The 24168-nt window shown below is 46.1% G+C and overlaps 1 protein-coding gene across 2 annotated transcripts in view; it reads left to right on the forward strand.

Moving 5' to 3' along the window:
* Positions 1-24168, forward strand: part of NSUN7 (NOP2/Sun RNA methyltransferase family member 7) — a 77809-nt gene that overhangs the window by 18969 nt on the left and 34672 nt on the right. For both annotated transcript variants that reach the window (XM_044291688.1, XM_044291760.1), the window contains exons 2-4: positions 336-656; positions 13932-13990; positions 14373-14503. In XM_044291688.1, the coding sequence (XP_044147623.1) occupies positions 416-656; positions 13932-13990; positions 14373-14503 (431 nt within the window). In that variant the 5' untranslated portion in view covers positions 336-415. The remainder of the gene's footprint in view (positions 1-335; positions 657-13931; positions 13991-14372; positions 14504-24168) is intronic.

Genomic DNA, 24168 nt, shown 5'->3' on the forward strand with positions numbered 1-24168 from the left:
GGGAATCTGGCGGTGTCTGGCAATGCTGGATATGATCATTTCTGTACTTTTCTCCTCTGCTGGAACAGACTACCGGATTTACCAAAGAGATATTTTTTTTACTCTTAATTCCACTTCATTCAGCTGAGAATTTCCTTTATGGGTCATCTAAATAGTAAACCAACATCTTCAAATTACATTTGTAATGAAGTATTTGTTTATGCAATGCAGTGGTCTCAATTCCGTGGCTCCAGTCATTGCAGATGCTGGGAGTTGTACCTTCACACAGGCTGGAAAGCCACAGGTTCCAGGTCAGTTCTGTAAGGTTGCTTTAACTGTTTGATTATATTTTTTAGGCATTGGCCCCTCACAAGTTTTGATAAAGATCCAGAATAACTTGAGCCTGGAAAAGTCAAATCCTACTGTTTCAGAGAAGATGTCAGAGTTCAGCTCTAAAGATTCCTTGTTGCTGTGCTCATCGTCCACAACAGAAACCATGAACTATCCCGATGAGGTATTCATCAATGCGGCCAAGATCTTCCAAGGTATTCATCGTAAGAAACCCCCTGACAGAACCCTGGTGAACTATGGTTCTGACATTGAACACTCTGCACCAGAATTCAAGGACGAAAGATCTCAGCGCTGGTCTTATGAACTGGCTTTCAGTGCCCTGAAATGTGAGTGTCATGTGTAACATACGGTCTAATTCTAGCTACTGTCCTTGTGAATGCGACTGGGCCAGATTTTCTAACTTGTTGGATTAATTTTAGCACAGAATACAGAAGACAACACTATGATCTGAGGATACCTATATGTGACAGTGCCACGTCCACCCATAACAATTTATTTGAAAGGCTGTTTGCTTCTCCATAGAAAATAAATAATGGCCCCAGGGGTGCACCACCAATGAGGCCAGGTGAGGCCTCAGGCAGCACCAGGTAGGGGCAAGAGAGAGGCAGCATAAGGGCCATGGGCTGAAGGGAATGGGTTAGGTTAAGAAATTGGCATTGGGGAGTGGGGGGGCGCCGTTTCAGTTTTCGTCTCGGGCTAGGTGCATCCCTGAATGGCCCTCATGCAGAACTTGGTCTACGTACGTACTGGTAATACAGTATGTTATAGCAATCTTATATTAAACCTTAGTAACGACTTTTAGCATGGTTGTCGTTTGTATTGTACACCTTATCTTAAAAATAACACCTGCTACTCAACCATCAAGTCACTGAATGTTTGCAACAGTGCATGAGGAGGACAAGGGAGCAGTTGCTATAGACAGACAAAGGCAGAGAGACTGACAGAGAGAGTGCTGAGATTTACTGTCATATTAAACTGCTCTAAACTTCTCAGTACAGCCATGTCGTGTCCTCCATCATACCTGCTGCTGAGAGTGTGCTACAGAGAGTTAGGAACCAAGAACCCTTGTTTATCCATGTGTAGTCTATGGGCAGACATGAAACCAGCTAGTCAACACCTACCAACTCAGAATAAAATGAGAATTACAGATAGAATTACAGATGGCTTAAGTCATATAATGGCTAGAAATTGTTATTCCTCATGGGCACCCACATGGCAACTTATTCAGAAAAATGTCCTGAAACAAGAGTTCCACATTCTGCATAAAACACAATATATAAACTAATTGGCATAAGAATAATAATTTTAGACTAGTCGTAAGTGGGGGGGCTGCTCTCATAACATCAGGGGCTTAACTACAGGAGGTATAGAGGTTCTGAATGCAGCCATGGACTGGAGCCTGAGAGGGTCCGAAATATTAGTACTTTATACATTACACATGACCTGGAGATTGGGGAGCCCTGATACGGAGCAAAGTTTTTTTTTCATAAAGACAACCCCTTTCCATATGCCCTATTTTTCACACAATATGAGGGTAATTCATTTTTTGGTTGTAAATGTTGTCGGTGGTCAACACCAGCTGATGGCTGCGGCAGCCATATTTTATGAAAGGTTGTCTCTGGCCAGGGACTTTCATTTTACACCTCTTGTTAACATGATTACGAATTAATTTTATTGTTCATCAGGTATACTGCGATCCATCTGATTCTTGTACATGTATCGGCTACTAAAGATTCAATTTCATCTCGTGAACCATTAGTATTTTTGTGACACCAAGAAACCGTGTCAACAGCGTGTCCCATGTTCAAATAGCCCTGGCTGTTCACACTCTGGAAGCAAACAGCAGACCTTGTGCAATATTTAGTGTAATATTTGTCTAGGCAATTATTTATCTCACTGCTGTTTACTTTGATTGCGTTGTTCCTCGCTCTGATGTCAGTCCCTATAGGCCATCGCGATAACGTATGAAGCGAAACGCTTTGAACCTTTGTTATGACATTAAAGAGGTTGTCTCACCTCAGCTAATGGCATTTATCATGTAGAGAAAGTTACTACAAGGCACGTAATGTATTGTTATCCATATTGCTTCCTTTGCTGGCGGATTCATTTTTCCATCACATTATACACTGCTTGTATCCAGGGGTTATGACCACCCTGCAGTCCAGCAGCCTTTCTAGTGACCGGGACTGTGAGAGTGTGCATAGGACAGCGCTTTTTCCTATAGTGTAGAAGCACGACCACCTCTGCTAGATTGTAGGGTGGTCATAACCCCTGGAAACAAGCAGAGTATAATGTGATGGAAAAATGAATCAAGAGAGAAAGGAGGCAATATGGACAATCAAATGCCATCCAGTGCCCCTGTGACATCCACAGCATAGCGCTGTGCATGAGTCAGTACAGGCTTCACACAAAAGTCTGTACAGTAGATTACCCTCCGCAGTGCAGGGGTTCCCAGGATCCTCTTCACGGTCACCAGACCACTCCTGCAGCATTTCCGGGTCTTTTCATTCCGTCACCATCTTCTTCTTTCCCTCTCTGGAGCAGGAGACAGTTCATCATCATTGATCATTGACCTCATCACCTCCTGCGGCCTTTCCTGGTCCCACACTAGTGCGCATGCGCCGGGACTGCGGGAGCGCATGCGCACTAGTGTGGGACCAGGGAAGGCCGGCAGGAGGTGATGAGGTCAATGATCAATGATGATGAACTGTCTCCTGCTCCAGAGAGGGAAAGAAGAAGATGGCGACGGAACGAAAAGACCCGGAAATGCTGCAGGAGTGGTCTCGTGACCGTGAACAGGATCCTGGGAACCCCTGCACTGCGGAGGGTAATTACTTTAATATTCTTCCCTCCACAGGTAATTTTAATGGGCTGAATTTCAAGTAGGGGCCGGAGAACCTCTTTAATGTGCTGCATCAAAGATCATTTCACCCAATGAACAAGCATTTTGCTCGTTCATCGGGTGATCAGCAGCACATTTACAGGAGACGATTATCGGGAACAAGTGTTCATAGTAACATTAATTCCCTGACAATTGTGCAGTGTATAGCCACCATAAAGGGGTTGTCTCACCTCAGCAAGCAGCAATTATCATGCAGAGAAAGTTAATACAAGGCACGTACTAATGTATTGTGATTGTCCATATTGCCTCCTTTGCTGGCTTCATTAATTTTTCCGTCACATTATACACTTCCCATTTATATGGTTACGACCACCCTGCAATCCAGCAACGGTGGCCATGCTTACACACTTTAGGAAAAAGTGTCGGCCTCTCTGGTGGGTGGGACCGTGGGAGTGTAAGACCGTGAACCGGGGAGGGACACCCAGGATACAGCGAAGTCATGGAATAAGGAAAGCGACACGGACACCAGCTCCTGATGCAAAAACATTAACTTTACTGAACAGGGGGATAAACAGTAATGACAACAGTAGTTACAGAGAGTATATATATATATATATCACATATATATCAAATACAATGAACAACACGTCACATTCCTTTCTCTTGCCCCCAAATGACACTGTTCACGTGCCCTGAGTACTCCCAGCCTGGACGCTGGAGTGGCCTTGCAGTGTAGCAACAATGGAGTGTCCAGAATACCCTATACCCCAGGCTTAGAGTCACGGTACCAGCCCAACTGAACAACCGTACCCAAGGCGGCGTACATAGCAGAGCCCGCAAGTCGATACTGTGCCACAGGGTAACAGACCTGACCGATGGTGCACACGGCAGAGCCTATAAGTCAATACCCGTGCCGCTGAGTCACTGACCTGGGTATGTCCTGTGTTTACTGGTTGCTTCAAACCGACAGCAAGTCCCTGCCACAACATGTGACCCTGCAGAACCTGTACTCTGACCCTCTGTTCTGATCCTGACCGATACTCATTCCTGCGAACAGAATCCGGATCCACGCGGTTCTCTCATGCAGCTCACAAAATGGCGGACTGCTTCTTCTCCAAGCTGAGCAATCCACCTCTCCTGGTAGCTCCAACCGTTCCACAGCTCTTTCAGCCTTCCGGGACCCGGTCCCCCCTCTCTCTCTCTCTCTGTCGGAAGCCTTCTGGATCGCTGACCCTGGCCTGGTCCTTATCCAATGATGACTGGGGAGACTGGCCAGAGGTGGGAGAATGGAGCCTCTAGGAGCAGGGGCAATGCCCCCCCCCCCCCCCCTGCACCTAGAGGCTAATAAGCATATTATACAAAGTATATTTCTGGAGTAACGGGGACATAGATAAAAGTAGGAATAGACTTGTTAGGTTCAGCTGACATTAGCACATTGCTAAAGTCAGCTAGTTTAATAGGGTTAATTCTGGTGACAGAAACCCATTAACTTTCGTCTATATGATAAATGACAACCCCTTTAAGCCTTCCAGGCTTGGCTCCCTTGACAGATCAAGTGAGAAAAGGGAATTCTCTGGGAATTAATTAAAATGGCTGCCATTTTACACAATGCACTGCTCTACAATAGATGGTAATGATGTAATCCTGCCTGTAATATGCCATCATGTCTGAGCAGCCTGACAGGAACACTCACCAAGATGTAGTATATGCACAGTGTGTAGTGTGGCCCCTCACCCCCTAGACAGCTCTTCAAGTGACAGCAACCAGTCATGATCACATTCTAGGACAGGTTGCTGCTCGCCATTTTAAATTATTCCTGAAGAACCCCTTTAAGTGAGTTTGGGGGAACAAGTGAAACACACAGGTTATATATATATATATATATATATATATATATAGTCAGTCCACAAAGCTTGAAAAATGCTCTAGCATTCGGTCGAAACGTTGTACCGCACGGGTGATTAAAGGAGTCATTTGTTCATAATTTACTGGAGTGCCGTTCATTTTCTGGACTGTTCATTGGGGTAAGAAGCCTATTCCCTTAAGAGCGTGCACCCAACCTTTCATCATTTGCCAGTGCCGCCATTTTTCTCAGATAGATATACACTCACCTAAAGAATTATTAGGAACACCATACTAATACGGTGTTGGACCCCCCTTTTGCCTTCAGAACTGCCTTAATTCTACGTGGCATTGATTCAACACGGTGCTGATAGCATTCTTTAGAAATGTTGGCCCATATTGATAGGATAGCATCTTGCAGTTGATGGAGATTTGAGGGATGCACATCCAGGGCACGAAGCTCCCGTTCCACCACATCCCAAAGATGCTCTATTCGGTTGAGATCTGGTGACTGTGGGGGCCATTTTAGTACAGTGAACTCATTGTCATGTTCAAGAAATCAATTTGAAATGATTTGAGCTTTGTGACATGGTGCATTATCCTGCTGGAAGTAGCCATCAGAGGCAGGGGCGGACTGGGCCGGGGGGCAGGGGGGCAATTGCCCCCCGGGCCTCCCTGGCTTGCTGTCCCGGCCGGCCGGCCGGCCGGGCCGGAATAAACATCCGCTTTATGCCAGGGAGACGGGGAGCAGGGGAGCAGTGGAGGCGTGTTGCGGCAGCCTATCAGACAGGCCGCCGGACCGGCGCAGGCGGCGCAGGCGGCGCGATGACGTCATCGGCGCGATGACGTCATCGCGCCACCTGCGCCGGTCCTGCGGCCTAACTGAGCCGCTGCCGTAAAGTGATTGCAGTGTGTGCTGGCGCCTGGCTGGAGGCGGGACCGGAGTAGTCCAGAGAAGCAGGGAGGTAAGTATGTCTGACTGACATTTTTATTTTTTTTTCTTTATTTTTGTCCCTATCTGGCTACTACTGGGCTGGCACTTTATGAGGGGGGTGGGGGGCAGGGGGCACAATCTGGCTAGTGGTGGCTACTCCTGGCACATTATAGGGGGGCCCCCCCCTAATCTGGCTACTACTGCCAGTGGTAGCCAGATTAGGGGGGGCCCTCCTATAATGTGCCAGGAGTAGCCACCACTAGCCAGATTGTGCCCCGGCCCCCTGCCCCCCACCCCCCTCATAAAGTGCCAGCCCAGTAGTCTACTGGGCTGGCACTTTATGAGGGGGGTGGGGGGCAGGGGGGCACAATCTGGCTACTCCTGGCACATTAGTGGGGGGGCCCTATCTGGCTACTGGCACATTAGTGGGGGGCCTATGGCTACTGGCAGATTATAGGGGGGGGCTATGGCTACTGGCACATTATGGGGGACCTATGGCTACTGGCACATTATGGGGGACCTATGGCTACTGGCAGATTACAGGGGGGGCTATGGCTACTGGCAGATTATAGGGGGGGGGCTATGGCTACTGGCAGATTATAGGGGGGGCTATGGCTACTGGCAGATTATAGGGGGGGCTATGGCTACTGGCAGATTATAGGGGGGCTATGGCTACTGGCAGATTATAGGGGGGCTATGGCTACTGGCAGATTATAGGGGGGGCTATGGCTACTGGCAGATTATAGGGGGGCTATGGCTACTGGCAGATTATAGGGGACCTATGGCTACTGGCACATTATGGGGGGGCATATGGCTACAGGCACATTATAGGGGGGCCCTGTGTGGCTACTGGCACATTATAGGGGGTACTATGGGGACATTAGCTCAACTGGGGATATTACAAGGGGGTATTTTGTGCACTGTCTATTATAAGGAGAATTATTTCTACTGGGGGGGTGGGGCATTATGGTGGGCTTTATTACTCCCCCATGGTATGACCCCCTAGTAGCAGCCCCAGCCTCTCCCTGCTCTGTGACCCCTCTGCCCCTTCTCCAAATCCTTATTATGAAATCTTTCTCATTAGGATAAAACACAACATCAGCTCCGCCGAGCCCCCGGCCAAAGCGTGGAAGTGGCGTCCGAGATCCCCAAGGGTCAAGTAACTGTAAGTTTTCAAATGAAATATGTTTGTTATACACATATAGCCTACACTGTGCCACACAATATACAGTTTCTCCTGCAAAAGTCATCAAGTGTCATGGGGGGGACACAGAGCAGCGCCCAGCGGGGAGGAGAGAATACACGGATGCAACACTGTATCAGCCAGAAAATGACACTTTCGGCATTATACCAAAAATGCAATTTTCGGCTGATGTGTTTCGGCGGCCGATATATCGGAGCATGCCTAGTTTATTTTGTTTTACTGTGTTCTAATTTACATGGCTGACGAAAGTTGGGGCGGGGGGGTTGGTTGGCTCAGTGGGCCTCTGGGTGTTACTTGCCCCCTGGGCCAAAAGTTGCCAGTCAGCCCCTGATCAGAGGATGGGTACATGGTGGTCATGAAGGGATGGACATGGTCAGAAACAATGCTCAGGTAGCCCATGGCATTTAAACAATGGCCAATTGGCACTAAGGGGCCTAAAGTGTGCCCAGAAAACATCCCCCACACCATTACACCACCACCACCAGCCTGCACAGTGGTAACAAGGCATGATGGATACATGTTCTTATTCTGTTTACGCCAAATTCGGACTCTACCATTTGAATGTCTCAACAGAACTCGAGACTCATCAGACCAGGCAACATTTTTCCAGTCTTCAACAGTCCAATTTTGGTGAGCTCGTGCAAATTGTAGCCTCTTTTTGCTATTTGTAGTGGAGATGAGTGGTACCCGGTGGGGTCTTCTGTAGCCAGTGGCGTAGCTATAGGGGTCGCAGCGGTCGCAATTGCGACCGGGCCCCTGAGTCAGGGGGGCCCACAGGGCCCCCTCACGCCAGGAGAGCGCAGCCGCAGCTGAATAACTAAAATACGATTTACAGGGGGCGGAGCGGAGGCCGAGAGGAGAGGCCCTGCGTGACACGCACTGCAGGGCAGCTGAAGTGAGGAGGGGCCGGGGGAGCGGCTTCAGTTGAGGTGCGACGCAGGACTTAGTCACGTACCTCACTGTGACCTCCTGCGTCGGATCTCGCGAGATGACGCGATGACGCGGCGCGGGAAGGCACAGTGAGCGAGGCATTGGTGACCGCCTGTACCAGAATGCCACAAGCTGTGAAGGAGAGAGAGGTAAGTATTAATTATTATTTTTTTTTTATGTACCCTACGTTCTACCCTTATTGCAGAGGCACTGGGGGCACGAGAGGAGGACCACTGACAGTACTCAGTGGACATCATAGTATTAATAAGAGGGGGACATTATATTAACAACGAGGGGGCCATTACATTAATAATAAAGAGGGGGCCATTACATTAATAATAAAGAGGGGGCCAATACATTAATAATAAAGAGGGGGCCAATACATTATTATTAATATAATGGCCCCCTCTTTATTATTAATATAATGGCCCCCTCTTTATTATTAATATAATGGCCCCCTCTTTATTATTAATATAATGGCCCCCTCTTTATTATTAATATAATGGCCCCCTCTTTGTTATTAATATAATGGCCCCCTCTTTGTTATTAAAGAGGGGCCATTATATTAATAATAAAGAGCGGGCCATTATATTAATAATAAAGAGGGGCCATTATATTAATAATAAAGAGCGGGCCATTATATTAATAATAAAGAGCGGGCCATTATATTAATAATAAAGAGGGGCCATTATATTAATAATAAAGAGCGGGCCATTATATTAATAATAAAGAGCGGGCCATTATATTAATAATAAAGAGCGGGCCATTATATTAATAACAAAGAGGGGGCCATTATATTAATAACAAAGAGGGGGGCATTATATTATACAGGGGAAATAATATTATGGGGAATGGGGGACTATCTGTCTGGCTCTAGCACAATATTGGGGGGCAGCAGGATGAGTTGTTGAGACACCAGGAAGGAGAGGTTTATAGTAAAGTGAGGAACCTAAATTTTTTTCTGTGAAACTCTGCAGAGACGAGAAGCGGCAGAAAGAAGGTATCATGGTGGTCTTATCTCTGAATGAAGACGTCGAGGAGAGTCTACATCACAGGAGACGTCACTGGATGTAACAGGTATGGTGCGGCATTCTCCTGTAATAATATTATCCATGCACATATCTGTTTCTCGGTAGGGTAAGGGGTATATAGAATTTGACCCACACTGCCTCAGCCCGGCCCCAGACTTCAGGTAACACTGTGTGTGTTCTGAATTCTGGGGCCTCACACCCATCTACAACATTATCTGTACTCAGAGAGTTATCACTGTGTTACATAGGACTTCTAGTGATCTACTACAGTATTTGTTAAAAGGGGCGTGCCCGGGGTAGGGGGGGGGGCACCATTTTTGGCTTGCCCCAGGTGCAGGCAACCCACGCTACGCCACTGCTCTCCTATCCTGCGAGTGTGACTGCGAGACACACTGACTGACCTGACTGACTTACTGAGGTGAGCGTCCGACCGACCGGGGTCCTGGTCCGGTCGGTCCAGTGAGTGAGTGACTGCGACTTTATGTCTGTCCTGAGTGAATCCGGGCTCTGACCCGCCTGGTGGGAGCGCCGGTGAGATCGTGATAATAAGCCCAGACCAGACCAGTCAATACACCCTTTAGGAAATCTCAGTATTCTCATCATGCATCATGTGACTGCAGCAGGCAGCAATCGATCAGCCAGGATTAATGTGCACAGCCTGGGAGGCCCCCCTTAGGCAAGTGACAAACTGCCCCCCCTCAGTCTTGGGCAAGTGACAAACTGCCCCCCCCCCCCTCAGTCTTGGGCAAGTGACAAACTGCCCCCCCCCCCCCCTCAATCTTAGGCAAGTGACAAACTCATCTCTGCTACATCTACAATGCACAACTACAACAAATGTAATGCCAAACAGCAGTTCCTTGTGATGCCTTGGATAGCTTCCAATGGACCCACACAGCCTGTATTAACTGACCAATAACATGGAGATCCCAGTGCCAGCTGCCTTGCTGGTGGACGATTGGCATATACTTCTGCTGTGGGGTAGGGGGGGCCCAAATTGAACTCTTGCACCAGGGCCCATGAGCCTATAGCTACGCCCCTGTCTGTAGCCCACCTTTCTTTCCCATTCTGACATTCAGTTTGGAGTTCAGGAGATTGTCTTGACCAGGACCACAACCCTACCTGCATTGAAGCAACTGCCATGTGATTGGTTGACTAGATAATCGCATTAATGAGAAATAGAACAGGTGTTCCTAATAATTCTTTAGGTGAGTGTATCTATCATGTGCATGGCAACCTTCTTATTAATATATTATACATAATACATATCACAGAAAGCCTGTGCTGTGAATTACTTTTTTTTATTACTTTTTAATAACGGGGGTGTGGGCACCATCTTGTGTTTAGGTCCAATATTCTCTGCTAATTAATTTTTTTTATTTGCACGGGATTTGGAGTTCTGTTTCAGTAGAGCAGAGCTGTAATCACCATGGAGCCTAATAAGAAATTAAAATAGGAGTCTTATCAAATAATATTATATAAAAAATGAGGCTGATAAATAGCAACTGCACTGTGTGATTTCCACTTTAGCTTCCATTTTTTGAAGCTATACATTTATTGCAATTTCAGGCAATATCCATGCAGTCAGAATCTGAGTTCTGTCAATGATCCATGTGAATTGCTCTCACTGACGGAATAATATTCCTGTCTTCAACATTGTGACCTATGCACAATGAGAAATATAAAAAATGACTTTTTCATTTTTATAGCTCAATTTTGACAACTTATTCTTCCCCGGGGAGATCTTTCTGGAGTTCCCCTCTAACGACTCTATCTTCTGTCTGTGCCTTCCTGTCTCTTTATTCATGTACAATATATTGGCCATATATCATTTATCTGACTTTAAAACTAGGACAACCATACGGCCACGCATTCCTTTATGCCAAGGATGAATGACGGCCGTTATCCTGGTGCCTCACTTATATATGTAGATGGTGGTTGAGCTAAACTACCTGCAAACCTGAAATCCCTTTCCAAAGATGCATCTGACCTGAATTTTATTTGCTGTGATTTGATATGTTTGCAGTGTTTTGCCTTGTATGACTGTTTATTATAACCGCCCTTTCTGTGCATGTATTGTTCAGTGCTGGTTGTGTTATATGTGCTTATGCAGGCGGACACCTGTGCTGCATGGATTCCGGTCACCGGGGTGGACGCTGGAAAGCGGTGTTGTACGGCCCCCATTTTAGTGGTGAGAGATATATATGGGATGCTTTTGTGCGCCTCACAATGAATTGTATATCTCGCTGTACAGAGTACAGTGTGGCAGATGTAACTTGGCAGACTGCCCAGTACTAATGCAGTAGCAAACCAGCCTCATCTATAAGAGTGAAGTTGGGTCCAGTCAGAGACTGTTGATCCTGAGATCCTGTTCAGTGGTGAACTGCCGGGACTGCTGCATCTTAGATGCCTTAAAGGGGACCTGTCATCAACTTTATGCTGACCTTACTGAGGGCAGCATAAAATGGTGACAGAAATGCTGATGTCAGCGGTGTGTCACTCATGAGCTAAAAGTAAGTGGTTGCAGAGAACCAGCCTCAATCATTGCAACACAGGCCTTGAGAAGAGTCAAATCTACCAGAGAAGAGTCCTGGTTATTATAATCCCCTGCACCCCCCGCCCATCTGCTGATGATTGGCAGTTCTCTCCTAGAGAGAAAGGGAGAAAACTAGGTAGAAAACTGTCAGTCATCAGCCGGAGAGCAGGAATTCATGAATAACCATGACTCTTCTCAGGTGGCCATGGCTTTTCCAGGCCTAGTCTGGTGATGTTGGTTTTCGGAAACCACTTTTAAGTTTTAAATTACAGACCGCTGAAATCAACCCACCTGTCTCTACTTTATTCTTCCATTAGTATGGGCAGCATAAAGTTGTTGACAGGTTCCCTTTAAGCAGAGGTGCCCCCGGAGACATACAGTTGCAGACCACTTCTTCAACATTGTCTGTACTATGGACTGAGGAAGGCTCTGGGTAATGTTGATGTTTTGAGCACAGGTTGAGAAAGAGTCAGCCTAAGGTTAACCAATATGTTCAGTAAAGACTGTAACGGAAAAGCTGTGTGCCCTCTTTTTGCAGAAAATAGTTCATGGATTTCATCCTCTGTATTGCAAAGGGTGAAATCCCTGGTGGAAATCCGCACTGTGTATCAAGGTATGTGCAGAGTCTTTTTCAGAAAATTTTCACAGCATGTAGATGTGATTTTATTTTTTTAAACAGTTTTTTTTGTGGAACACCCCTAAAGATACATGCCACTTGTGGCTGTACCCTAAAAGAGACTTCTGTTGTGACTAGTAACCATCAAGCACTGTGCCTATAATATTCTTGTAACCACCAAGCCTTGTACCTATTGCTATCAAGCATGGTGTTGAAAGAAAGTTGCTACAGGTTCATTGCTTCTTCGCTGTGCTCAAGTAACGTCCCATAATTAGGTCAAGGGCCACACATAGAAATGACCCTCTTACGTGCAGTTGTATGCTCCATTAAAGGGGTTGTCTAACTCCCAAAGCAATCTGTTTATGGCCTGAAAAGTGATAAGTATAAAGTAAAAAAAAGCCACTCACCAATTTACCCATGCTCTGTTCTAGCACAGAGGGACACATCCCCTCCTTCTGGCCTCCTTTAAACCAGAAGTACAGTATGACTTCCAATCTATTGTCACATGCATTGTGGCACCCATTTACTATGTCCCTAAGTAGCGAATCCAGTTTTTCCTTAATGCTAATCACTTTCAGGGCCATAATTAAAATTGCCTTGGGGGTCAGACAACCTTTTCAAGTTGACCGTAGATGTAACTTTCCTTTGTTAAATGACCATCAGTGCTACCAAAAATACTGGTTCAGCCTCTTTCATTTCATAAAGCCTGCTTTTTTTTGGTGTGCGGTTATTAAAGTGATCGCCCCACAAGAACAAACCACTTGTCTATATGCCCTATTAAGAGTATCTTTGGTGGACTCACATATTAGATGATTGGGAATGAATAGGAGCCATGTAATACTACACTTCCCCTACAGTGGTCACTATAAGGGAAATATGTGCCATGACCCTCCCTGAATATAACAGCTGATCACCAGGAACAATAGACGCCATATCTATTTAGGTGATGCTGTCTCCACGAGACAGTACTACGGTAGTGTTAAACAGTAGATGACTTTACCAATTTACTTCCGTTAAAGTGCGACTTAGGCTAAATCTTCCAGTTTGATTTACATAAAAGTTGCGACATGTGGCTCAAATAGACCAACACTGGCCGTATCTCTTTCATAAGTGGAAAAGTGACCTCCAAGGGACATCTGTGAGGAGGTTTGCTGGTAGTAACAGTATTTGTTGCTAGCTACCACTTCATACAATTTCATTATTTCTCTTGTGATAAGATTTAGCAAATACTGATAATACTTGGACATTTCAGTTGATCTCAGATAAATTGTTAGCACCTAGGGAGCGTAAAAACGAAAGCTATCGTAAAGTCTATTTACAGCTGCTTAAGATTTATCAGAAAATATAGAATCCTGATAGATATTTAGTGGTGTATATATATACTTTGTGAAATATGCTCCCAGGGTCATCCATCTGTATAAAATGGGGCTTCTGCCTTTGTAGCCAAAGTTCACATGTGTCAGATGTTTTTGCCGGAGATTCTTAGGTTGTAGCTGGGACAGAAGTTTCACAATGTCCCGATGAGGCCTTCATTTTTATTTATTTCTAATTTGAAAAAAAATTCCTTTGTAAAAAGTGTGCATGAAATTTTTTTTTTGGTATACAATTGGATCTACTTATGTTTTCCATCCACATCCACTGAAAGGGTCATTATTTTATTTCTTCACAGATCAAGATCTTCTTGAGACGATATTACTAGTCAGTGGCTTCTATCATTCCCAACCTTTGGTGAGTACCATCTACTGGGAAATAATCTAAGTATATTTTATGTCAGAATATAGTTGGCATATAGCGGCTGCATAGACAATGCCCTCTCCCCCCATCCATTTTTTAAGACTCTAGCATGTCGGTATCCCAGATAAACAATGTAATGATGAGGGGGCTACAGGACATGCTGGTGGCACTGACTGCAGCTTTGCCCCATGGGAATGAATAGTGAATAGTGAAAGTATCAGAGGTCAAATCCTCGCAATCACATATTGGTGGCCTATGCTGAGGATAAGTCATCAATTATATATTTTCCAAAAACCTTTTAAAATATATGAGGTATGACTACATGGTATAGAAGTATAAAATATACATAATATATAATGCTTTTCTCTTCCTTTAGCCAGATGAAATGACAAGTCTGGTGGTGGTTATGTTATATGACTTCCAGTATCGAAAGTTTCAGCCACGGTATCTTTCCAATAAAGATGAGGTTATGGAGGAAGTACAAGAAGTAGAGACACTTCTCGAAAGGTAATGAACAGATCACAAATCTGGGAATATGCATGTTTTTCATCTACATGCAGGTAAAATAGTGGGCAATATAATACCATTTATGCTACCACATATAGCTGTGCAATCTCATTTAAATTTTCCTTAAAGGGGTTGTCCGGGTTCAGAGCTGAACCCGGACATATCCTCATTTTCACCCAGACAGCCCCCCTGACTTGAGCATCGGAGCAGTTCATGCTCCGATGCTCTCCTTTGTCCTGCGCTGAATCGCGCAGGGCAAAAGCATTTTGTGGAGTTCCGGTGACGAACTGAGCTCTCCATACGGCTGCCAGGCAGAGGCTTCCACCCAGCAGTGAGCCCAGTGGCGTCACCGGCACTGATGGGCGGTCTTTAGTGCTGCCATAGCCTGTAAAACTGCTAGGGTGACGTCACTGGGCTCACTGCTGGGTGGAAGCCTCTGCCTAGCAGTGTGTTATTGTAAATTAAAGTTTGCTTGCCCTGCGCAATCCAGCGCAGAGCAAGGGAGAGTTCATGCTCCGATGCTAACATCAGTGGGGCTGTCTGGGTGAAACTATGGTTATGTCCGGATTCAGCTCTGAACCCGGACAACCCCTTTAAGACACATAGGGGGCTGCCATGACCATGAATGAAAGGGTATCAGCCTGCTGTGACTACTGGGGAAAAAGGGAGAACTCAGCTGTGATTGTGGGAATGAGACATATAAATCCAGTATTGTACATGATCTCTGAATGTCCCATTAAAAGGGTTGTCCCACTTCAGGAAATGGTATTTATCATGTAGACATGTTAATACAAGGCACTTACCAGGGGCATAGCTAAAAGCTCATGGACCCATGGTGCAAGACCTCAGCTTGGGCCCCCCTTCCCTCAGGGCTTTGTGGCCAGGGGCAGGGAAGCACATAGCCTTTATGCTGCCTGAGGCAAAAATTCTTGACCTAACCCCTTCTCTCTAGCAAGAGGACTTACAGGCTACGTTCACGCTTAGGTTGTTGTTTTCCGGTATTGAGATCCGGAAATGTTTCCGTTTGGTCCCCATGCATTCTGAATGGAAAGAGATCCGTTCAGGATGCATCAGGATGTCTTCCGTCCCAGCAGCATTCCATTTTTCAACCAGACACGAAACCGCAGCAAGCTGTGGTTTTGTGTCCGGTCATAAAAACGGAAAACAACGGATCTGGCACTGAAAAAGATGTAAGTCAATGGTGACAAGCCTTAAAAAACGGGTCCATCATCCATTGACTTTCAATTTATTTAGTGCCGGATCCATTTTTTTTCCATTTTGATTTCACACAACCAGCATCCTAACAGAACGGATGCATCCTGATGTGCAAAATCAAAACAGATCCATTTAATTCCGGTATTGAGATCCTCTGCTGGAACTCAGTACCGGAATTAACAATGCAAGTGTAAAAGTAGTCATTCTGGGCCCCAGTGCAAAATCTATTACAGAGCCCTCCCAGCATGCACTTTCTATAATACTGATATTTTCTTATGTGGCACAAGGATCTTTGGGCCCCTTCAGGCTCCTGGGTCCAGTAGTGACTGCTACCTCTCCACCTCCTATAGCTACACCCCTCGCACTTACTAATGTATTACGATTGCCCATATTGCCTCCTATGCTGGCTTGATTCATTTTTTCATCTCATTATACACTGTTCATATCCAGGGGTTATGACTGCCCCGTATTCCAAAGGTGATCAGCCCTTACTGATGTGATATTGATGGTGGAAATGGCATCAATATTGTAGTCCAGAAAACGTATTTTAAGGTAAAGAATCAACATATTACCATTTGAGCAGTGGCGTTCCTAGGGTGTTTGGCACCCTTTCTCTGGCACCCCACCTCCCCAATACTTTAAAAATATCATACCCCATCACAGTAGTATTGCCCTCATTGTACAACCTTCATAGTAGTTTTGTACAGATGTGTGCCCCCTCACAGTAGTTATGCCCACATTGTGCCCTCTCACAGTAGTTATGCCTACATTGTGCCCCTCACAGTAGTTATGCCCTCTCTGTGCCCCTTTCACAGTTGTAATGCCCTCTTTGTGCCCCCTTTACAGTAATAATCCCCATTGTGCCCCCTTCATAGTAATAATCCCTATTGTGCCCCCTTTATAGTAATAATGCCCACTATGCCCCCTTCATAGTAATAATGCCTATTGTGGCCCTTCACAGTAATAATGCCCATTGTGCCCCCTTCACAGTTATAATGCCCTCTGTGCCCCCTTCAAAGTAATAATGCCCACTCTGCCCCCTTCATTGTAGTAATGCTCTCTGGCTCTGTGCCCCTTTACAGTAGAAATGCCCATTGTGCCCCCTTCACATTAATAATGCCTTCTGTGCCCCCTCCATAGTAGTAATTCTCCCTGTGCCCCCTCCATAGTAATAAAGCTCTCTTTACCTTCTCTGTATAAAAAACAAAACAAAAAAAACACGGCAACTACTCACCTTGTCCCGTTCCTGAAGCTCACATACCTCTCTTCTCTGCAGGCACAGATTGCGCTGCAGCATTGTGTGGGCAGAGCTTATGCAGACTCCTGGGCTGCAGGATTCCCCTACACAGGCTGGCAGCGCGATCTGTGCCTGCAGGCTGAATGGTGGAGAGGGGAGAAGTCCTCCTGCTTCACCATTCTGTGTGCTGCCGGCCTGAAGGAGGTGAGTGACAGGACTGCAGCTCCCTGCGTTCCGGCAATGAGCGCTTCATTGCTTCTGGCACCCCCCTGAGAGCGGCACCCGGGGCAGACTGCTCCCCACGCCACCCCCCCCCCCCTCCCCCTTAGTACGCCACTGCATTTGAGCAGTGTCAGTTTTGTGTACCAGGAGAATGAAGCGCATATTTGCCCTTGAACAAACTAAATCCTTTCATCCTTCCACTTGGCAGCTCATGGAAAACTATTTACACTGCCTGTCCCAAAAAAAAGTCGCCGCCCAAAAAAAAAGGTCACACACTCTAATATTTTGTTGGGCCACCTTTACGGCATGCATTCGCTGTGGCATTGTTTTCGATAATCTTCTGCAATGTCACAAGATTTATTTCCATCCAGTGTTGCATTCATTTTTCACCAAGATCTTGCATTGATGATGGTAGAGTCTGACTGCTGCGCAAAGCCTTCTCCAGCACATCCCAAAGATTCTCAATGGGGTTAAGGTCTGGACTCTGTGGTGGCCAATCCATGTGTGAAAATGATGTCTCATGCTCCCTGAACTCTTTCACAATTTGAGCCCGATGAATCCTGGCATTGTCATCTTGGAATATGCCCGTGCCATCAGGGAAGAACAAATCCATTGATGGAATAACCTGGTCATTCAGTATGTTCAGGTAGTCAGCTGACCTCATTCTTGGAGAACATACTGTTGTTGAACCTACACCTGACCAACTGCAGCAACCCCAGATCATAGCACTGCCCCCACAGGCTTGTACAGTAGGCACTAGGCATGATGGGTGCATCACTTCATCTGCCTCTCTTCTTACCCTGATGCGCCCATCACTCTGGAACAGGGTAAATCTGGGCTCATCAGACCACATGACCTTCTTCCATTGCTCCAGAGTCCAATCTTTATGCTCCCTAGCAAATTGAATCCTTTTTTTCTGGTTTGCCTCACTGATTAGTGGTTTTCTTTTGGCTACACAGCTGTTCAGTCCCAATCCCTTGAGTTCCCTTCGCATTGTGCGTGTGGAAATGCTCTTACTTTAACTATTAAACATAGCCCTGAGTTCTACTGTTGTTTTTCTTCGATTTTATTTCACAAAACGTTTAAGTGATCGCCGATCACGATCATTCAGGATTTTTTTCCCGCAACATTTCTTCCTCAAATACAATGGGTCCCGACTATCCTTCCAGTTTTTAATAATGCGTTGGACACTTAACCCAATTTTAGTAGTTTCTGCAATCTCCTTAGATGTTTTCTCTTCTTGATGCACGCCAATGATTTGACCCTTCTCAAACAGACTAACATCTTTTCCACGACCACGAGATGTGTCTTTCGACATGGTTGTTTAAGAAATGGAAGCAACTCATTGCACCAGTTGGGGTTAAATAACTTGTTGCCAGCTGAAAGATAATCGCCCATGCAGTAATTATCCAATAGGAAGAGGCTCATAACTATTTGCTTAGTTAAATCCAGGTGGCGACTTTTTTTTGGACAGGCAGTGTACATACATAAACATTAGTCTGTCTTCCAACAAAGAGTCTGAACGTTACAAACTGATGTTTAAAACCGCCAGTGTTTGAGGAGTCACTTGAGGCTCTTTGTGTGGCTCCTTACCTATTAGCAGCCCAAGATACTGTTGTGCACATATATCACCATGGGTATCATAGGATTACTAAAAGTTGGCACCCGAGACAGAAATATGAAATCAGGCATGGAACTACAGTATATTAGTGCCACGTGGCTCCTGGGTTACATAGCTACTTAGGTTTAAAAGTACACAAGTTCAACTTTTATCACATCAGTTATGTCTATTCATTGTGTAATTATGTATGACCATCAAAACATCTACTTTTATGAATATCTGCCATTACTACCCCTTGAGGTAGGACATTGCTTAATTTGATTGCTCTAACTGTAAAGAACCCATACCAGTATTGATGTTTATATTGGCTGTCTGCCCTTGGTTATTTGTATGGTTCCGGAATTACCATTTTGTGGGACAGTTCTTTGTATTGACCACATGTTCTATCACCTCTAATGTGTCTTTTTATAAAGCTTAATATGAGCAATTTTTACCCCCTCTCATTAGACCTCTCATCCCATTTACTGAACTGTTCACCCACCACCTTTCAACCCATTCCACCTCTCTTATATATTTTTACAGTAGGGAGCTCAAAACCCATGTCCATATTTATTCTAGATGTTGTTTTGCAAAGATTTATAGAGGTGTAACATTTGGTTTATATGTGCTTATCTCTTATTTTTTTACACCTTTTAAGGGGATTTCCAGGATCTATCAGGTCCTGCAAACCCACCTTAAGTACACAAAACCTGCCTGTAGAAGAAAGTTTGTAATATAATTCCCATTCCAAAGTTGTATGGATAAGCCTCTCAGGAACTTGGCCACTCCTTTTATGAAAATCCAGCTTTGCCAACATCTAACATCCTTTACCAGGTTTCCAGACCTGGGCTTTGGACGGGATGTCACTTCTTCTGTGGACAGGGCCAGAACTTTTTCTCTTCCTGGCACATACGCAGATGAGGTGGATTCAGAAGCTTGTGCCTGCCTCATCCACAGTGGAAGTGGCATCCCTTCCATAACACAGGCAGGAAACCTGGTAAAGGTCATGGCACCGGTGGAAGCTGGATTTAAAGAAAATAAGTGTCATTTCACTGGATTCCTGGGAGGCCAATCCACGCCTCTTCTAAATGGTAAGTATCACAAACTATCTTGTACAGGCACGATATGTGTAATTAAGGTTTGTTTGCAGGACCCGTCGGGTTATGAAAAACCCTTTAACATAGTATTTGCTTTTGCAGCCTCAAAATCATTTTCATCACATTGAGTAACTATTAGAGATAAGCGAATCGAAGTTGACGAAGTGGAATTCGATCCGAATTTCAGAAAAAAATTGATTTGCTCCGAATTTTTCCTAAAATGGCTGCTGCACATGTTAGGACATGGAGCAAAGAACTCTGGGAACGAGGGATCACCCACAATGCCAATGCAGCCAATCAGCAGCCAGCTAGCCCTGTGATGTCACAGCCCTATAAATGGCCTCAGCCATCTGGATTCAGCCATATTCCAGTGTACTTCAGCAGGTGCTAAGGAAAGTGCTAGGAAAGACTTGAAAATTTTTATTTTGCTGAATAGAAGTTCAGGGAAAGAGCATTAGATGTGTAGGGAGAGGATAGTGAGGAATTATTCCACAGTATTGAAGCAGAACAGGGTCCAATAGAGGAGTTTACAGCCTGGGTAATAGGAGCAATCCTATTACACCTTGCTGCACTGACTGGGGATCCAAATTGCCATTATACAGTACTGCTGCTTTAATGTTTGCAATAGATGATACATCTGTAATTCCAACAAACCATTCTTGTTATTGGGGTGCAAATGCTGTGTGATACAGCCATTAACAGGGTGCATTACTAGGAAATGTCTTATTAGCCCTTGTGCAGCACAGTTATATGTTCTAAAGCCTTTTTTGGCGTGTATTTGTGGGGGGAAAAGGGGGTTATTTGCCGTTTAGCGGTGCAGTTATATGTTCTAAAGCCTTTTTTGGCATCTATTAGTGGCCAAAAAAAGGTATTATTTGCCGTTCAGTTGTGCAATTATATGTTCTAAAGCCTTTTTTGGGGTGTATTAGTGGGAAAAATAAAGGGCTTCTTAGCCCTTGTGTGGTGAAGTGAGAAAATGACAGCCCTTTATGGCGTGTATTAGTTGCAAAAAAAAGTATTATTTGCTGTTCAGTGGTGCAGTTATATGTTCTGAAGCTTTTTTGGCGTGTCTTAGTTGGAAAAAGGGGCTTATTAGCCGTTGTGTGGTGAAGTGAGAAAATTACAGATGCTTTTGACGTGTATTAGTGGCAAAAAAAAGTATTATTTGCCATTGTGTGGTGAATTGACAAAATTACAACCTTTTTTGGGGTGTATTAATTTCCTTTTTATTTACTTATTTGATCTAACAGTATGTCAGACAGAGAAGTGACAGGCCCTGCACAGGGATGGGGTAGAGGCCTAAATGTTTCTGGCGCAGGCACAGGTCGCAGCAGAGTAAGGGGGAGTGGGGTCACTTCGAGAGGCCTGAGCTCCCGGTGTCATCTAGTGGTCGTGTCTTGACCAGCAACCCAGCGGTTCTTGAATTGTTGACTCGGTCATCCACTTCGTCCCAAGTGACATCAGACACCTCCAGCCAAAAGTCTGTTGGTTTGTCAGACACAACCCTTAGTTGGCATGGCCCAGGAGCAGGCTCTGTGCCCTCACCTGTCCTTAACCTGCTTCTGTCCTTTTCTGTTCCCTCAGCCAGAGAAGTATTATATGCTGTGGGCTCAGCTCCACTATGCAGCGAGGACAAGCTACTAGAGGACAGTCAGCAGCTACTGCCCAGCCAAGATCTGGAGGACACATCCGCTGCTTCCTTTGGTAGGCGGGCAAGTAGTGCTGAGGAGAGTAGTGTGGGAGCTGGTGTTTCGAACGGTCAGGCTCCTGGCTCAGAGATCGCTGAGGAGGACATCAGTGATGTGCAGATAGTACTCAATGATTATGTAGCCGATCGCAATTGGGAGCCGGGTGACAAAGGGGCTTCATCATCATCGGGAGAAGAGAGTGGCAGCTTGCACATGAGGCAGTGGCGGAGCCTGCAAGTCGGTAGTGTGGCCGGAAGTCAGCAGGGTGGCAGCAGTAGAAGGTCGGGAGCCAATCGTGCCCGGGGTAGACCTCCCACTTCACAGGAGCCTACCTGCCGGAAAGTAGTGGTGCAGGGGTTCACGGAGGCAGCGGCAGTAGCAGTCAGTCAGTGCAGTGTTGGGTGTAAAATCACCTACTCGGCGGTGTGGCAGTTTGCCAAATCTGTGGGCAGAAAGGTGAAGTGAGGCCAGGGTGCCAATGTTGGCACCAAGGCCCTGCGTCAACATATACAGCGTCAGCATAAAGTGGCCTGGGAGAACTGTGGCTCCAATGTGGTGGTCCAGCCTGCCGCAGCAACCACTGCATTACCCAGTGGCACGCACCCGATTTCAGGCAGTCAAGGCTCCACCACCTCAGCTGAAGGGAGCTGTCTGTCCTTCCCATCATCTATTGGTCCTGATGCTCCTGCTCCTCGCCCTCCTACTTCTCATCAGTCATTCCATCAGCAATCGATCACCGAAGCGATTGCCAAGAGACAACAGTATGCATGCACTCATCCAACGGTGCAGAAGCTGAACGCGCTCCTGGCCAAGTTGCTGGTGCCACAGTCCCTCTCTTTCCAAGTGGTGGACTCTCAGAGAACTGATGGCTTGTAACGAGTCGAGGTGGGGCAGTCCCAAGCCGTCATTTCTTTGCCAAAAAGGCAGTACCAGCCCTGCACAAATATGTAGAACAGAAGGTGGGCCAGTCCTTGGGCATGTTGGTGTCTGGCAAAGTGCACGGCAGCTCCGACGTGTGGAGCTGTAACTACTGTCAAGGACAATATATGTCCTTTACGGCCCACTGGGTAAATGTGATTCCTGCCCAGCCAAACCAGCAACTTGGCCAGTTGACGCTGCTTCTGCCTCCATGTTCTCACGCTGTTGGTCCTGCAACAATGTCCGCCTCTGCCTCCTCATTCTCCACTCAGGCTCCACTGCAGGGACAATTCACAGTGCTCCTCCAGCATACCACATAAGCAGGGCACGGCGGTGTCATGCTGTTCTACACCTCGTTTGCCTGGGCAAACGGAGTCACACAGGTAAGGAACTGCTTGGTGTCCTTTATCGAGAAATTGAATCCTGGCTTTCTCCACGACAACTCAAAATCGGAACCATGGTGACCAACAACCGGAAGAATATCAAGGAGGGCTGAGCCTTGCGCCCTGCATGGCGCATGTGTTCAATCTGGTTGTCAAGCGGTTCCTGATGTCTTCCACCCATCTGCAAGATATCTTAAAAATGGCCAGGAAACTTTGCATGCACTTCAGCCACTCGTACACCGCCAAGCACACCCTCCTTTAGCTGTAGTAGCAGAACGACGTCCCCCAACATAGGCTGATATGTGACGTTTCCACTCGTTGAAATTCCATCCTCCATATGTTGGACCGACTATACAATCAGAGAAAGGCCATCAACGTTTTTTGTCAGTCTCCAGGACTTTGGGATGAACAACGTCATTCCACTGCTTCATATCCTGGAACAGAGGCTGGTAAATCTGGCTGGTCAGGGGACTGGAGACGTGGCACCTACATCATACGGTAACATGAGACCTATGGGGGCTGAACTGGAGAAAGAGGAGGAAGACATTGGAGCACAAGCAATGTGTAGCGAAATGGGTGGTTTTTCTACACAGGTGACAGGAAAGGAGGAGTAGCCGGAGGAGCAAGAGGGAGATGAGGAAGATGAGGCAGATGACCCAGGCACACTGTGGCAGTAGGCAGTGGAGATGGAGGCAGGGAGTCCCTCCGAGTCACTTGTGCAAATTGCCCGCTGCATGCTCATTTGCTTGCGTAGTGACAAGAGTTTGCCCTGGAAAAACTGTCCTGCCCGGCCAGTAGTGTGGCATCAGATCGGGTGTTAAGTGCGGCGGGGGCCATAGTTACCCCAAGGAGAACTTTCCTGTCCACCCAAAATGTGGAGAGACTGACCTTTTGCCACCTCCACACTATGTCACCTTGTCACTCTGTGGTCTTCTCATGCTGCTGCTAAATCAACACTATGTCTCTGGGCCACTCTGTAGTTGTCACGGAAGGTGTACAGAAAACTAGAAGACACATAATGAAGATCCGACTGACTGGATCCAAAACTAAGGAACCAAAGGGAAAGCCCTGCAACAGACCTGGCTCTCTCCCGAACTGCTCAGCCTATGCAAAAATCTCAATGGTAGATGATCGCATATCCTCGTTCCTCGACTGTATAAAACCTGAACACCCTATAATAGTGAGGGGACACGACTACCGGCTCCCTACACTTGATACAGAGGGAGTCAGGGTCACCTGGGATCCAGCAAACAGGAAAACACAAATGAATGAACAAAACTTATCTGTAGAAGACTCAGTAGTAGC

This window comes from Bufo gargarizans, chromosome 1 (assembly GCF_014858855.1).
Source record: "Bufo gargarizans isolate SCDJY-AF-19 chromosome 1, ASM1485885v1, whole genome shotgun sequence".
NCBI classification, from domain to species: Eukaryota; Metazoa; Chordata; class Amphibia; order Anura; family Bufonidae; genus Bufo; species Bufo gargarizans.